The 17887-nt window shown below is 43.5% G+C and overlaps 1 protein-coding gene across 1 annotated transcript in view; it reads left to right on the top strand.

Annotated features, from left to right (window-relative positions):
• Positions 1–17887, top strand: part of plxna2 (plexin A2) — a 279981-nt gene that overhangs the window by 151518 nt on the left and 110576 nt on the right. The window contains 3 exon segments of the mRNA XM_080764816.1: positions 3102–3225; positions 6307–6460; positions 15255–15351. Of these exon segments, the coding sequence (XP_080620942.1) occupies positions 3102–3225; positions 6307–6460; positions 15255–15351 (375 nt within the window).

Genomic DNA, 17887 nt, shown 5'->3' with positions numbered 1-17887 from the left:
ACACTACTGTATAGCTCCGTAGTGTATTTCAGCACCATGGACAGTGTGTGTGGAAAAATGGAAAGCCTGTAGCTGAAGCTGTGTGGGGGGAAAACTCCAATTATAACAGCCACCGTGCAGTAGTACAGTATACCAACTGTATGCATTTGTACTGTCAATCTGTTTGTGTTCATGCATGCCTATAGCGTGCGCTGCTGCTTGTTAGTGTTACTGTGTGTTTTTGTCCGTCTCTCTCTCTCTCTCTCTCTCTCTCTCTCTCTCTTGTGTCGAGCCGTGTAATATTTCCTCCCAGCCTTTTTGTGTATGAAATAAAGAAATAAATAACGTAATAAAAGGATGTGTGTGTCCTCCTCCTCCTCCAACATAGGCAGCCATGTTGCATGCGGCATTCCCCTCCTTCCTCCTTCCTTCCTTCCTCCCCGTCTTTTATCACCTCTGGGCATTCCAACGATGCGGAAGGTCGCCCTCTCTCTCTCAGGAATGCACTGTATACAAAAAGCAGCGGAAGAGAGAGAGAGAGAGAGAGAGTGGGGTCTGCTGAGTGACGCCCCCCCCCCAGGGTCAGAGAGAGAGAGAGAGAGACACACACAATACATACTCAGTAAAATCCTCAGTGTTCATTTATCCATTTGTACACTCTGTGAGAGTTAAATGTACACCAAGAATGCATGTGTACGGACTACAGAAAGAAGACAGGATGCCGGTCAACATTCAGTAGTCACTTCATCAGCTAATGAGAGAAGCACACACACACACACACACACAATGGCTGTGTCCCGAAACCATGGCGACAACAAGCCACCAGCCCCCCCCCCCCCCAAACCCTTCCCACTCCCCACTACGCTTTCCTTCTTCCAGCTGAAATTACATTACAAAAAAAGGAAATAACAGTGCAGGGTGGGGAAATCAATGCAGGGCGTTTTTCATTATTTATTCATTTGTTATTGTATTTATTTTTGCATCTGTATACTTCCACATATTTTGGCTATGCAAAAGAAAACGTGGCTCTGCGGCGTGTGCACACGCACCTGCCAGCACATTAAGTATGATTTTCTGCCTCTGTCGCGGATGTGAGAGACATGCGCTTAATTGCTAGCATAATATAGTAGCGCCTTGCTACTATGAAAAAAAGCTCAAAAACAAACAAAACTAAGAAGGGGGGGGAGAGAGAGAGAGAGAGAGAGAGAGAGAGAGAGAGAGACAGACAGACAAGTGGAGGGGAGATGGATTGCTGGGAGTCAAATGTGCAAAGAATGGCTTAGAAAATGTGATGCATAAAACTACATAGCAGAGATGAAAGATCTCAATTGTCCACATTAAAGGTATAGTCTGGTTTGGTGAAATGGGGGGGTCTTTAAAAAGCTCTCACGGTGCTGATGCAGCCGTTTCCCTTTTCCCCCGGGAGCGTGCACGCACGCACAACTATTAGTTCTACACAACCCTACTCTCTAAACACCCCCAGGGATTTGTGCGTGCGTGTGTGGGTGGGTGTGCGTGTAAATAAAATCCTTACACTGTCAGAGTTAGTGTGTGTGTGTATGTATGCAAGTGTGCGTACAGTATCTGTGTTGGACAGTTTGAACCTCTTGACATTATAATTACAGTCTGAGGATGAAGATCAATATATGTATGTATACACACACACACACACACACGGATGGAGTCCTAGTGACTCATCAGCACCATGGACAGAGGCTGACTAGCCGGGGTCCAATTAGAGCCAGTGTGACCAGACATCCAGTTATAGCCAGCACAGATACAGTCTACCCTATAGCTGGGGAGCACAGATACAGTCCACCCTATAGCTGGGGAGCACAGATACAGTCCACCCTATAGCTGGGGAGCACAGATACAGTCCACCCTATAGCTGGGGAGCACAGATACAGTCCACCCTATAGCTGGGGCTGGATGAGAATAGAGACTTTGAGAGTCTTTGCTTTTAATATAGGAACACACGATTGTAACAAGGAGGCGACCGCAGAGTCTAAATGAGGAACGGCGCGGACGGGGGTCGGGGGGCTGTGTGTGTGTGGGGGGGGGGGTTGACGGTTGTCGCGAGGCACTTCATAAAGGCGACTGACCATTAAGATCCTTAATGAGCGAACCGGGGCATCATTCGCCCCCGGTGGTGATGTCTCCAGCGTTGTGCAGTGATTGAGGGATGTAATTTGTGCATGTATAACTCGCTATAGTTTGTATGGGTGCGGTGTGCTAAATGATAGGCGCCGGAGGCGGTGGCACCACCGACCATTATAGGGCTCATTGTGAATGCAAGCCTCGTTCGATGCACAACAGTGTATAGTGTCATGTCATACAGCTGTTTGTGATTAGTGATTTATTGATATCATGTCGGGAAGAAATTTGACACTGCGTTATATTTCCTCCTGACACAACATTAGGAGGATGACATTGTTAAATACCTCCTTTTGCTCTCTTCTCCCTTGCTCTGTTGTTGAAAGTGTTTATTTCTATTCCAACGTGGGTATAACTCTTGTACCTTTTTACGCCTTCCTTCTGTTGTCATTTCATGATATTTTTGCATTTAGTGTGATATCAGTATAACCCTTCTCTCTCTTGTCATGTTTTCATTGCTGTTCTGTCTTTGGTTAGCACTTCTACCGTGCCCCCACTTTAGTTGTCTTGTGTTTTGTTGCTTTGTCTTTTCTCTTGTAGCTCCACGCTGGCTGTCTTTTTTTCTTTCTTCACTATCATTTCATTGCATCACCTCTTTCTTGTGTTATTTTCATCCCTGCTACGACAATAACCTTTCTCTTTCCCCTATTACTTGTATTGCCATTGGTAGCATTGGTAGCCCCTCCCATTTTACTATACAATACTTTCCTTTTAATTCTTTCATTCTCACTTTATCTCTTTTTCTGGTAACCCATTTCTTTCTCATTTTTCAGCCATTCACGTTTACTGTATGCCCTCGCATAGCATCGAGGCCCACAAACTTGAACTTCAGTGACTGTTTGACTGACCGTTTGACCGACTCACCCATTTCATACACGGCCCATAAATCTACATATGTTTTTGAGCTTTCGACCTATAAGTCTTGTCTTGTGGGGGTCTAATCATTAATTACCCTTAACTGTGTGCAGGTGCTCTCAGAGGAACCGGTGTGAACGAGCTGACGAGCAGTTCCGTTTCGCTGCGTCGCTCAACCAGTGTGTGAAGGCCACGGTGTACCCAGACAGCATCGCAGTGTCGGAGCCCAGCGTACCCGTAAGTTAACACACACACACACACACACACACACACACACACCCTATACACAATCAACACTCAACACAGCTCTTAACATTCTGCCGTTTGCATATTCCCCGCCCACATTCAGCACGGCAGTGCCGTGTTTTTCAAACAGTTTCCCATTCCATGCTCATGCCGATCTTAATTCAGGGGCGATGCATAAACATCAGATACAGTAGTTAACCCATTTTGGACTAAAAAAATCTTCTACATTCCTAATAGTTTTCTGAAAAACCCATGTTTCTATGTCAGTTGTGCTCAACCTTTTTCACGTCGAGGACCCCCAGAATTATCTCTATTGGGCCACGGACCCCCATCTAAAAATATGTAGTTCCAGGGACCCCCCCCCCCCAGAAGCAAATATTTCCGTTAAAAACGTGTGCTCTGAAATATATATATACAAAGATCCGCGCCACATTTTCACGACTTTTCAAAAACAGCAGACCTACAAGCTCGTAGCGCGCCAATCGGTGGCGCGCTACGAGCTTGTAGATCTGCTGTTTTTCAACAGCTAAAGCATAACACATAACGCTTTGAAACACCAAAAGGGGTTTCCCGTTCAGAATGGGTTAAGGCTTGGTTGAGTGCTCTACGTGGGTGTTTTTTCGGCGTTGCAATATGCTCACCCGGCAACAGATCACTTGGTACGTGCGCCAAGATGCGTGGGAGTGAGTGTGGGCGTGAAAGTTGAGCAGCTGAGTGTACAGTATATACAATCCTCATCGCACTGCATGGGCCGGGTGAGAAAACAAGCACATCAGAGAGAAAAAGCCTCCGCTTTGCCTGAAGCCAAATTTATACTTTAGTCGATGTTGTGTACACTGAAAACAGCAGATCTCCAAGCTCACTTGCCAGAATGTGAACCCAGGCATGTTTGAGTACACCAAGGTTTTATGTTAGAAATGTTGAGTCAACATTTCTTTTTTTTTTAAATGTTTTTTTGTGGCTTTCGCCTTTTATTTGATATTTTCTTATGGAGGGACAGACAGTAGGCTGACAGGAAATGGGGAGAGAGATGAGGGGGTGACATGCAGTAAAGGCCGTCGGGATCGGGAGTCGAACCCGCGGCACACTGCCAGACTGGACTACCAGCCAAGGTGCCTGGACCGCTGAGCCACGGCCCAGTGTACTCAACATCTCTAACATAAAACCTCAACATGTCCAGGTTCGCATTGGGTCTCTATATGTCCTGGCAAGTAGACTATTATAGGGGACACGGGGAGAACATGCAAACTGCACACACGGAAAGGCCTTTTTGCCAACCGGCACTGATGACGCGGAGGAGACATCACACCCCCCCCCAGTGCCCACATCGTCCCCTTGCGGGAATCGAACCCGCCGCACTAACAATGAAACTGTTTATAAAAACAAAGGTTTAAACCAGAGCAAGCTATAGCTGTTTTCCGTGCTTGTTATGATTCGGAATGTTTCCAATGTTTGCTGTGGAAGTAAACGGCAGCATGATGCTGTCTCTCTCTCTCTCTCTCCCTCTCTCTCTCTCTCTCTCCCTCTCTCTCTTGGTTTCTCTCTCTAACACGCGCACACTGTACTCACGTTCACATTAGGCAAATTCCACCGTGGCAGCCAGCTATCACCATGACAACAAAGGCTTTTGAGCCAGGTGCCAGGAGACATGGAAGCACAGCTAGGGACAACAATCAAATTACCTTTTATTAAAAAACTCTGCCGCCAATTAAGCCGGCTCCCAAAAAACACCCACCGCATCACCGGGGAGGAGCGGAGCGCGAAAAGAGCAAGCACTTAAACACTCAGAGATTATTACGGCGCTTTGGGTATAGCAAGCTAGCTACCACTTTTATGACTATATGTATGTGAGTGCACGCTCGCGCACTCGCATGATATTTTGAATCTTTTACTTTGTGTGTGCGCGCGTGTCTTTGGCAGAACGATGAGAGCTAATTAATGTAAGAGGTTTCTCCGGGAATTCCGCGTCGAACAAAAGATATTGATTACTGTAATCAAGGACGTGTCTGCGACACACTTCAGAGTGACGCACCACAAACACACAGCAGTCAAAGAGGAAAAAGGCGGATGGATGACGACGGTCTTCAAAGGATAGAAAAAGATAAATCACCGGAAAACACGCAAAAACCAGGGCATATATAGCGCAATGTGCCAGCTTGCTCAGGGAAGATGAGCCTCTCCTACAGCTACAAGAGAGAGAGAGAGAGACAGTCAGCATCTCTTGAAATGCCTACACAGTTTAGCTGCTCAGCTGCCTCGTCTCTCTCTCTCTCCCAGCAGGCCCTGCAGCGTTTAGCGAGAGGCAGGATAAAACAAAGGGGGGGGAAAACTTCAAACACCGCGGCCCAAAATAACAGCTAATGGAACAAGGCTGTGAAAAATGCCACGGTGATAATTATCCGGGGCCTGCCTCTCTCTCTCTTGGCTGCATAGAATCGGATCACACACCACGCGCCGCGCGTCGTCGCAATGCATTTATTTATAGGCAGAGAGCCGCTGAATTCTTCTACCCTTTGAGTCGCCGGCTCTCTCCCGGGGGAGTGACTTCAAACGCCCTTGTGTGTGTGTGTTTCTGTGCGTTGCGTGTGTGTGAGAGTTTGTCCCCCCAACGTGCATTAGTTTGTGCCTTTGTGCGTCTTTGTAGTTTCATGTGTTGGTGGTGCGTGCGTCCCTGACGTGAACTCCAGAGAAAGCGGAAGCAACGGCTAGAAGGTTGTCAAGTGGTCTTTTTTTTTTCTCCAATTTCCCTTTGAGCAGCTGAGTCCATCTATCGCCAGATTAAATCACACAGGTGTTTCCACCTCAATGTCTGGATTGATAATATGCTCGGGAGATGGGGAGATTAAACGACAAACCCAGCCACAATATAAACACATGATTCAACACCTGATAAAAAAAAGAATTACCATATCACACGTTCCAGATAACATAATTAATATCGTTATACCTGAGATAATGATGTGTAAATGTTAGAGATAATGTGAACGAGTCCACCTCTTCTTCTCTCTTAATTTGACACGCACAATGAAACGCACACCTCTGCCCTCTGTCTCCTATGTCCGCCACATACAGCTGCTGGTGAAGGTGAGCGATGTTCCGGACCTTTCCGCCGGCATCACCTGCTCCTTTGGCAACCTGACGGAGGTGGAGGGACAGGTCAGCGGCAACCAGATCCTCTGTGTGTCTCCTGCCGCCAAGGATGTCCCCGTCATCCCCACTGACCAAGGTAGATATGAAACGCGCACACACAGGCACACGTGTGCAGTCGTGCACGCACTCGCACACACACACACACACACACACACACACACACATAATTATATATATATATATATATATATTCATCGTCTAAAGCTGTTGCAAGTTAAATGCATGTTGGGATACAAGCTCACAATGCGTTAAGACGTGTTGTGAGCAACTATTTCCGCTACTGGTAGCTAGTAGATCTATTTTATTTAATTGGGTGCTTTGTTTTTTTAGTTTATTTTTGGTATTGTCCTTTTTTTGTTGTCTTTGTCTTTTTATCAATAAAAATTAAGTGGGGAAAAAAAGAAAAGAAAGTGAAAGTGGGTCTGTGGGTTTCATAAATATTCATTGGATAAAAAGTATATAACTAATTAATAACTACATTGGCTCAAATGGAACACGGGTTCCTTTTTTTCCATTTCCTGACATGTACAGGTCGTATAGACGGTCTCCCCCCCGACATTGATGACGTACTATTTTACATTACATTTGCATCTACAGGAAACCATCTGGGGGGAAAGAAACTCTCGGCATTAGGCTGAACTGACCCGGTATACAATAATAAACTAAAGCAGAGTAGACAGTAGAGTACGGTGAGAGTTCATTTGAAACCCATAGAGCGTTCTCACATCAAAGCACAGGCTTAGTGCTCCCTGCTATTTATATACTGTACTACCGCTGATTGGTAATGAGCTGCACTTGTACTCACTGTCCAGCCACACGCATTCATTGTCGCATAGCCTATAACAAGTCGCACGCACGCATGCACGGCACGGGCACGCACGCACGCACGCACGTGCCATTGATTCAGCCAACATCCCTCATTCAGGCTCCCGTTGTGACGAGCTCCCACTGACCTGCGATCAGGACCCTGGGCTGTAGAGAGTGCTCCACACAAGTCCCGGGCCAATTAAGGACTGATGGAGGATCAGACCAGGCCTGTGGTCGGTGCTACAGTTGCCCACATTACTGCCGCTTGCCCACACTAATAGCCGGCTATCTATAACACGGTGGCTGTGGGACAGGTATAGCGGATGATTCGGGGAGGGTGTACGACCGCACAGTTGATCGATGAATTGATTGATTGAGAGGTCGGGCAGGGCGCCGGCGCGGGGAGGCTGTCTCCTGTGCTTCAGAGAAAACGTGTGTAAACGAGGTGAGACGTTGAATGAATCACGGAGTCCCTGTTTTGGGCCTGCCATACATTATAAGGTTGAAATGCTCAGAAATGTTTGAAGGATGTTTGGAGATCTACAATCTCCGAGCCACCGAGTGGCGCGCTATGAGCTACGAGCTTGTAGGCCTGCTATTTTAGAAAAATTGTAAAAATGTGGCGCAAATCTTTGAATATAAATTATATTCTTTCAAAGTGAATGTTTTTAACTCGGGTCTTAATGGATTATAGCAGTGTGGCTGCTCGGCCACGAAGCTCCAGTCGCGTGAATAGTATAATATTTTTATCATGGCTGGTGAGAGCAAATATATAGGCCGCCTGCAATGCATGCTGTGTGTTTCTGGGACTCGGTGATCCACTTCCATGTGGGTAAATGACAGGCATGTTTGTCCAGGGCGTCCCGGGGGCAGGGAAGCATCAGGCAGTCCATATGAATGTTCCCACCCAGGTAAATGTCAGCTAATCCTCCCCACCCACATGCAATCCCTCGCCTTCAGCCACCGCCCATTTCCTGCCCTTTTGACTGTAGTCCCCACCCTCTGTGCCTCCGCCCACTCCCCCTGAAACCCCCCCTCCTCAAACACCCCCTCCATCATGTCTTTCTCCATTCTGCTATCTCTCTGTGGATGGAGAGGGGGAGCAAGCACGGAGGGAATAGATTAGAGACGAATTGAGAAGGAGGGAGAGAGAGAGAGAGAGAGAGAGAGAGAGGGAGAGAGGGGGGAGGGAGAGGGGGGGGCAGGAGAAGAAGGGAGGGAATGAAAAGGGGAACAAATAGAAGAGGGAACAAATGGAAGGTAGTAGACAGAGAGATGGAGAGAAGAGTTCGGGTTCCAGAGAGAGAGAGAGAGAGAGAGAGAGCCTTCTGTACAGCCTTGTGTGAAACAACAGGTGCAGCACAGAGAACAGGGCAATGGAGGGTTTTCAAATCCTCCCACACACTGGAATATGAGCCATTTGAGCCTCAGACTGCTCTACATAAATGCATGCTCGTGAACGCTCGCGCGCACGCACAATACATGTCTCTCACACGCACACACACACACACACACACACACACACACACACACACACACACACACACACACACACAGTAAAATCCCCAGTGTTATTTTAACTTGGAGAGTGTAACAATATGAATAAATTAAGACTTTGAATTGTAATGTGTACTGAAAAAAAGAGCAACAATGGCAGGCAGACAATGGACGGTATTGCACCACTCTGATAGCGATATTAAAATGTGCTTTTATCCAACACTCTGAAAGTTAAGTGGACGCTGAGGTATACAGCATACCGTTCAACGCCATGGTTGCATCACCCTGGTAAACATTGCACTCTTTTGTCTTTTAATATTTATTTTGTAACTGTGGTCAAGGTACAGTACAGAAGCCGTTTCCCTGTAGATCTTAGAGGTGACTGCTGGTGTATAGGACAGGAGAGGGTCAGCCTGGTCCACAGTGGGACCCCGGTGTCCCGCTGAACGCACCTGCCTTGGCAAAAAACCTGGCAACCCTCAGAGAGACTGGCAGGTCTGGTGGACGCCATGTCTCTGTGGCTTCGCCTGGTCCCACCGGTGGACAGGGAGGGAAGGTGAACCGGGGACACTGGGAAGCATTCATGCAGTAGGGCAGTTCTTATTCATGCAGTATACTAGTGTCTAGGGCACACAGTACAATTCTTATTCATGTAGTATACTAGAGCACAGTCAGCACACAGTACAATTCTTATTCATTATAGTATACTAGAGCACACAGTACAATTCTTATTCATGTAGTATACTAGAGCACACAGTACAATTCTTATTCATGTAGTATACTAGAGCACACAGTACAATTCTTATTCATGTAGTATACTAGAGCACACAGTACAATTCTTATTCATGTAGTATACTAGAGCACACAGTACAATTCTTATTCATGTAGTATACTAGAGCACACAGTACAATTCTTATTCATGTAGTATACTAGAGCACACAGTACAATTCTTATTCATGTAGTATACTAGAGCACACAATACAATTCTTATTCATGTAGTATACTAGAGCACACAGTACAATTCTTATTCATGTAGTATACTAGAGCACACAGTACAATTCTTATTCATGTAGTATACTAGGGCACACAGTACAATTCTTATTCATGTAGTATACTAGGGCACACAGTACAATTCTTATTCATTATAGTATACTAGAGCACACAGTACAATTCTTATTCATGTAGTATACTAGAGCACACAGTACAATTCTTATTCATGTAGTATACTAGAGCACACAGTACAATTCTTATTCATTATAGTATACTAGAGCACACAGTACAATTCTTATTCATGTAGTATACTAGAGCACACAGTACAATTCTTATTCATGTAGTATACTAGAGCACACAATACAATTCTTATTCATGTAGTATACTAGAGCACACAGTACAATTCTTATTCATGCAGTATACTAGGGCACACAATACAATTCTTATTCATGTAGTATACTAGAGCACACAGTACAATTCTTATTCATGTAGTATACTAGAGCACACAATACAATTCTTATTCATGTAGTATACTAGAGCACACAATACAATTCTTATTCATGTAGTATACTAGAGCACACAATACAATTCTTATTCATGTAGTATACTAGAGCACACAATACAATTCTTATTCATGTAGTATACTAGAGCACACAATACAATTCTTATTCATGTAGTATACTAGAGCACACAGTACAATTCTTATTCATGCAGTATACTAGAGCACACAATACAATTCTTATTCATTATAGTATACTAGAGCACACAGTACAATTCTTATTCATGTAGTATACTAGAGCACACAGTACAATTCTTATTCATGTAGTATACTAGGGCACACAGTACAATTCTTATACATTATAGTATACTAGAGCACACAGTACAATTCTTATTCATGTAGTATACTAGAGCACACAGTACAATTCTTATTCATGTAGTATACTAGAGCACACAGTACAATTCTTATTCATTATAGTATACTAGAGCACACAGTACAATTCTTATTCATGTAGTATACTAGAGCACACAGTACAATTCTTATTCATGTAGTATACTAGAGCACACAGTACAATTCTTATTCATGTAGTATACTAGAGCACACAGTACAATTCTTATTCATGTAGTATACTAGGGCACACAGTACAATTCTTATTCATGTAGTATACTAGAGCACACAGTACAATTCTTATTCATGTAGTATACTAGAGCACACAATACAATTCTTATTCATGTAGTATACTAGAGCACACAATACAATTCTTATTCATGTAGTATACTAGAGCACACAATACAATTCTTATTCATGTAGTATACTAGAGCACACAATACAATTCTTATTCATGTAGTATACTAGAGCACACAGTACAATTCTTATTCATGTAGTATACTAGGGCACACAGTACAATTCTTATTCATGTAGTATACTAGGGCACACAGTACAATTCTTATTCATGTAGTATACTAGAGCACACAATACAATTCTTATTCATGTAGTATACTAGAGCACACAATACAATTCTTATTCATGTAGTATACTAGAGCACACAATACAATTCTTATTCATGTAGTATACTAGAGCACACAGTACAATTCTTATTCATGCAGTATACTAGAGCACACAATACAATTCTTATTCATTATAGTATACTAGAGCACACAGTACAATTCTTATTCATGTAGTATACTAGAGCACACAGTACAATTCTTATTCATGTAGTATACTAGGGCACACAGTACAATTCTTATACATTATAGTATACTAGAGCACACAGTACAATTCTTATTCATGTAGTATACTAGAGCACACAGTACAATTCTTATTCATGTAGTATACTAGAGCACACAGTACAATTCTTATTCATTATAGTATACTAGAGCACACAGTACAATTCTTATTCATGTAGTATACTAGAGCACACAGTACAATTCTTATTCATGTAGTATACTAGAGCACACAGTACAATTCTTATTCATGTAGTATACTAGAGCACACAGTACAATTCTTATTCATGTAGTATACTAGGGCACACAGTACAATTCTTATTCATGTAGTATAGGCACACAGTACAATTCTTATTCATGTAGTATACTAGAGCACACAGTACAATTCTTATTCATGTAGTATACTAGGGCACACAGTACAATTCTTATTCATGTAGTATACTAGGGCACACAGTACAATTCTTATTCATGTAGTATACTAGGGCACACAGTACAATTCTTATTCATGTAGTATAGGCACACAGTACAATTCTTATTCATGTAGTATACTAGGGCACACAGTACAATTCTTATTCATGTAGTATACTAGAGCACACAGTACAATTCTTATTCATGTAGTATACTAGAGCACACAGTACAATTCTTATTCATGTAGTATACTAGAGCACACAATACAATTCTTATTCATGTAGTATACTAGAGCACACAGTACAATTCTTATTCATGTAGTATACTAGAGCACACAGTACAATTCTTATTCATGTAGTATACTAGGGCACACAGTACAATTCTTATTCATGTAGTATACTAGAGCACACAGTACAATTCTTATACATGCATATAGGGCACACAGTACAATTCTTATTCATGTAGTATACTAGAGCACACAGTACAATTCTTATTCATGTAGTATACTAGAGCACACAGTACAATTCTTATTCATGTAGTATAGGCACACAGTACAATTCTTATACATGCATATAGGGCACACAGTACAATTCTTATTCATGTGTATACTTGAGTAATATTACACGAGAGGGTGTGGGTTAACGTGATTATTGGTCAGGAACGAGACGGAGTCGAGTTCCGCAAGCATCACTGAAGTGGCAGTAATCACGTTAACCCACACCCTCGAGTGTAATATTGCAATTCTACCACAGTTACCCTTAAAACTATGAAAATCGCTGAAAGAATATATTTTTTAATGACAGATGTAGTCACTACGACCACAAATGTCCCAAGAAACTAGCTAGCCTAGCCACCGAGCGGCTGAATTCTTTGTTGTGATTAGGTGGTGAACAGTGCTGGTTTAACCACCGGCTAGAAGGCTGTTTCAACCAATCAGATTGCTTCCTCGAAACGACCTGTAGTATACTAGGGCACACAATACAATTCTTATTCATGCAGTATACTAGAGCACACAGTACAATTCTTATTCATGCAGTATACTAGAGCACACAGTACAATTCTTATTCATGCAGTATACTAGAGCACACAGTACAATTCTTATTCATGCAGTATACTAGGGCACACAGTGCAATTCTTATTCATGTAGTATACTAGGGCACACAATACAATTCTTATTCATGCAGTATACTAGAGCACACAGTACAATTCTTTACTCTCAGATTAAACAGTTTAATCAATTTAACTCTGAGAGTGATGCCTGAAGAAGGTCAGTAGACCGAAAGCTTGCTAAATTGCTTCCCTTTGTTTTTAACTCTGAGAGTGTACAAATGTGTACAGCTACAAATGGATAAATTAACACAATTTTACTTCTCAGGCTGTACTGTATGCAGAGGTACAGACTACAACTATCTAGCCTTTATGTTGCAGCGATGGTGGAAAGAGAGACATGAATTGCAGAGAGAGAGAGAGTGGGAAATGATCAAATGGGCCGCCTGTCCAGGAATCAAACCAGGGTCTCACTAGCCTGAGCTAACGTGTTAAGTTTCTGGTCTATAGGGGTGGGTCGCGGCTGAGATTTGCGCACGCCCTGATTGGATCTCACCGATCTGTCCGTCAGACCTGGCCACTCCTCTCCCACCTAGTGAAGCGCTACGTCACATAATTTGGAGCGACACCCACCCGGAAGCGTTGACTCCCACTTCTAGACCAAGGCAGCCAATGCGTTCCTCCAGGCTTTCATTTTTCGCGCAGACGAAATGAAAGCCTGGGTATCGAGGCTAGGGTCTCACTAGCCTCGGTCCCAGGCTTACTTATCTGCGAAAAGAAAAGCCTGGTCACAACGTAAGGCAGAGAAGCATAAAGAAAAGCCTGGTCACAACGTAAGGCAGAGAAGCATAAAGAAAAGCCTGGTCACAACGTAAGGCAGAGAAGCATAAAGAAAAGCCTGGTCACAACGTAAGGCAGAGAAGCATAAAGAAAAGCCTGGTCACAACATAAGGCAGAGAAGCATAAAGAAAAGCCTGGTCACAACGTAAGGCAGAGAAGCATAAATAAAAGCCTGGTCACAACGTAAGGCAGAGAAGCTATCGGCGGATGTATCCTCCGGAACATCCGTCAGATTTATTTCCCCCGGATACGATATTTTCCCGACCAATCACAACACTTGCAACCAAAAAAGCATCAACGTCATATCCCTGGGCGATACTTCCGCTAAAATCCTGCAACTTCCGTTGCAGATAATATTACTCTTGATTCCAAGTAATAAGTAACATAATATAATTTATTTTTCTAAGGAGTAATAAGTAACATATAATACTGTAGTATACCCTCTATTACTCGCGTACACAATCTAAGATATACTTGTAAAAGTCCTGTATTCAAAATGTTGGTATAACAAAATTAAAAGTTGTCGTATTAGACAATTTACAATTTAAAATGTAGGCATTTCGCTCTTAATCCAGAGCGATTTACAATAAACAAGAACAAAAAAGCATGGCAATACATCACATACATAAAAAGTAATATGTAATATTATGTCTCTTGAATGTTGCAGCTAAAATGTGCCCTGCAGGGTGAGGTCGCGTGCATGCATCCGTGTTTGGTGACAGCAGACTGCTGGGCGAGCGCTGGCGCTTTGGCATGGGGGGTCAGATCAACATATGGACTTGAATTCTGTACTGGCCATATATGGAGCGTGTGTTGAGTGTACAGGGTTTGTAGTCGAGGTCAGATCAACATATGGAATGTCGGAACAGGTCAGCTCCTTAAATGGAGATCTAAGGGTGGCAGCGGGGCAGTGTCTTGAGTGTACAGGGTTTGATGAGGGCCCAGGTAGGGCCTGTTGAGAACTCTAGTTGTCACCGGCTGCCGGGCGCGGCTGCACTAATAACTTTGGGGCAGGCCCGTCTAGAGTTTAAATCGACAGACAGCTATCAGTCAAAAGGGAGACATCGAAGAGGAAGGATGGATGGGGTCAGAACAGGTCAGCTCCATATATGGAGATCTAATGGTTTGAGGTTTGAGGTGAAAATGCATCTTCCACAACTCCCAGGTCACAAAAACACACAATCGCATGCACTCTCAATTGCAAATGAAGTGCAAGGATTCCTTCCTACTGTCAGAGTTAAATTACCACACAGTTCACATTTACTGTACTGTAGATCAACCTGCTGTAAATGCCAGCCTTCTGCACAGGGTGGTATAATACTAATAGGGATGAGAGTTGTATTTAATTTTAGTTTATAATTATAGTAGGTGCTTAATATCAATATGTGTGCAAAGCGGTGCTATGATGGATGCACTGCGCTGTACGTGAAAATATATATATTCATGACTTGTTTCTGTCATTCTCTCCTTTATCTGTCTCTCTGTCTCTCTCTCTGTTTCTCTGTCTCTCTGTCTCTCTCTCTCTCTCTCTCTCTCTCTCTCTCTCCTGTCTCTTTCAGACTGGTCAGGCGTGGAGTTGAGGCTGAATTCCAAGGAGACTGGACAAATGCTTATCAGTACCGAGGTCAAATTCTACAACTGTAGCATCCACCAGCTGTGAGTAGAACCCCCCACACCCCTCTGTCTGTCTTTGTCTCTCTCTCTCTCTCTCTCTCCCTCTCTCCCTCACCCCTCAGTCTTTCTTCCCCGTCCATTCTCTTTATATCCTTCGTTTTATAACAAACAATGTCCGACACTGCTGAATCAATGCTCTGGGAATTAGTTCTACAATTCGCCCTTAACCTTGCCAGGTCCCATGCATGCAGTCTCTAGTCTGAGCCCAAAAATAGAACCCCTGTAAAGACTAATGCAATCCGATCGCTGGCCTCCGCATGGGGCACTATACTACTAGGTAAATGGCTGCTCTCCGTGTGGCACTAATGAATCCTTCCTCTTGGGGCACGGCTCGCCGACGGCTCTCGCATTTTCTAACCTAACCAGATCTTAAGTAGGGGGTTTTCATGGCGGATTCTTTACTTCCTTCCCCGGACTGAGTGTTGCAGAGGTGAATCCCCCTTGGTATGTCTGCGGTGAGGTGGAGGAGAGTAGAGAGGAGGCTGACTGTATGACCCTAGAGGAGGCTGACTGTATGACCCTAGAGGTGAGGTGGAGGAGAGTATAGAGGAGGCTGACTGTATGACCCTAGAGGGAGGAGAGTATAGAGGAGGCTGACTGTATGACCCTAGAGGAGGCTGACTGTATGACCCTAGAGGAGAGTATAGAGGAGGCTGACTGTATGACCCTAGAGGGAGGATTGTATAGAGGAGGCTGACTGTATGACCCTAGAGGGGGGTGAGGTGGAGGAGAGTATAGAGGAGGCTGACTGTATGACCCTAGAGGGGGGTGAGGTGGAGGAGAGTATAGAGGAGGCTGACTGTATGACCCTAGAGGGGGTGGAGGAGAGTATAGAGGAGGCTGACTGTATGACCCTAGAGGAGGCTGACTGTATGACCCTAGAGGGTAGAGTATAGAGGAGGCTGACTGTATGACCCTAGAGGGAGGAGAGTATAGAGGAGGCTGACTGTATGACCCTAGAGGAGGCTGACTGTATGACCCTAGAGGGTAGAGTATAGAGGAGGCTGACTGTATGACCCTAGAGGGAGGAGAGTATAGAGGAGGCTGACTGTATGACCCTAGAGGGAGGATTGTATAAAAGGGGAGGGAGAGAAGAAGATATCCACATACAGCATGTAGTTCTTTCACCGGCACCTCACACCTAAACAACACAGATACACATTCTCGTTGGCAGACGCACGCACGCACGCACGCACGCACGCATACACGCACGCACACCACTGTAGCAGGAGCTATACTGTAAGTATTTCCTTTGTTTTGATGGGGTTGTCTGCTGTCTGCGGACCCGGTCGGACGAACACAGGAAGTAACTAGAACTGCACTCTGCCGAGTGCATACTTGCTTGTTGCACACTAGTAGGCCATAAATGGCCTACTAGTGCGCAAGCAGAGCGCGCAAGTACTTTCGACCGCTGGAAAGTATCACATCTCAGTATCTCTGTGAAGGAACGTTTGAAATGTATAATCATTACGTGTAACTATTTGCTACCTAACTACTTTTTTACAGAAAAATGAATCATTTATATGTGATGAAAAAAAAGGTATATAAACTGAATTAAAATATATTATACAGTATAATTATTTTATTACTTATTGTAAATTGTCAATTGTTTTAAATGTATTTCATTTTGTACTATAGTGATATTAATGCTAAATCATGATCAGAGTAATATGTGTCTCTAACTTCAATTTCTGTAATAATACTTTCAAATTTGTTGAAATATACATGATCTAAAATACTTCCGAAATCTGTAGTTGGATTTGTATTTAATTGTTTAAAGCCTAATCTTGACATGAAGGTCTTTATAATTATATCTTTTTCAGTTTATACATACAGAGTATGTAGTTGTAATTTGATTAGCAGTATACCGTGGTTACTTGGTTCCAAAAAGTGAAGCCAAGTTTTTTTCAACCGTAAGTCTGTGCCTGGTTTGCTGGGACCAGTTACAACATTACGTCATCGTTGAGAACTGGGACCAGAGTACATGGTGTGTATATGTATGACTAGCTCTCAGTGATGACGTAAGAGATATGGTCATCTGTGTAGTCTGGTCCCAGCAGACCAGGCACAGATTTACAAATTACAAATCACATTACAACTACATACAGAGTATGTAGTTGTAATTTGATTAGCAGTATACTGTGGTTACTTGGTTCCAAAAAGTGAAGACAAGTTTTCTTCAACGGTAAATCTGTGCCTGGTTTGCTGGGACTAGTTACAACATTACGTCATCCTTGAGAGAGTACATGGTGTGTATATGACGTAATGTTGTAACTTGTAACTTGTAACTAGTCCCAGCAAACCAGGCACAGACTGTATGTAGTTGTTCTAGTTACAACTACATACAGAGTATGTAGTTGTAATTTGATTAGCAGTATACTGTGGTTACTTGGTTCCAAAAAGTGAAGACAAGTTTTCTTCAACGGTAAATCTGTGCCTGGTTTGCTGGGACTAGTTACAACATTACGTCATCCTTGAGAGAGTACATGGTGTGTATATGACGTAATGTTGTAACTTG

Source organism: Protomyctophum bolini (genome assembly GCF_963924005.1).
Source record: "Protomyctophum bolini genome assembly, chromosome: 5".
NCBI classification, from domain to species: domain Eukaryota; kingdom Metazoa; phylum Chordata; class Actinopteri; order Myctophiformes; family Myctophidae; genus Protomyctophum; species Protomyctophum bolini.
The sequence above is the reverse complement of the archived record's forward strand: the minus strand, read 5'-3'. Positions and strand labels throughout refer to the sequence as shown.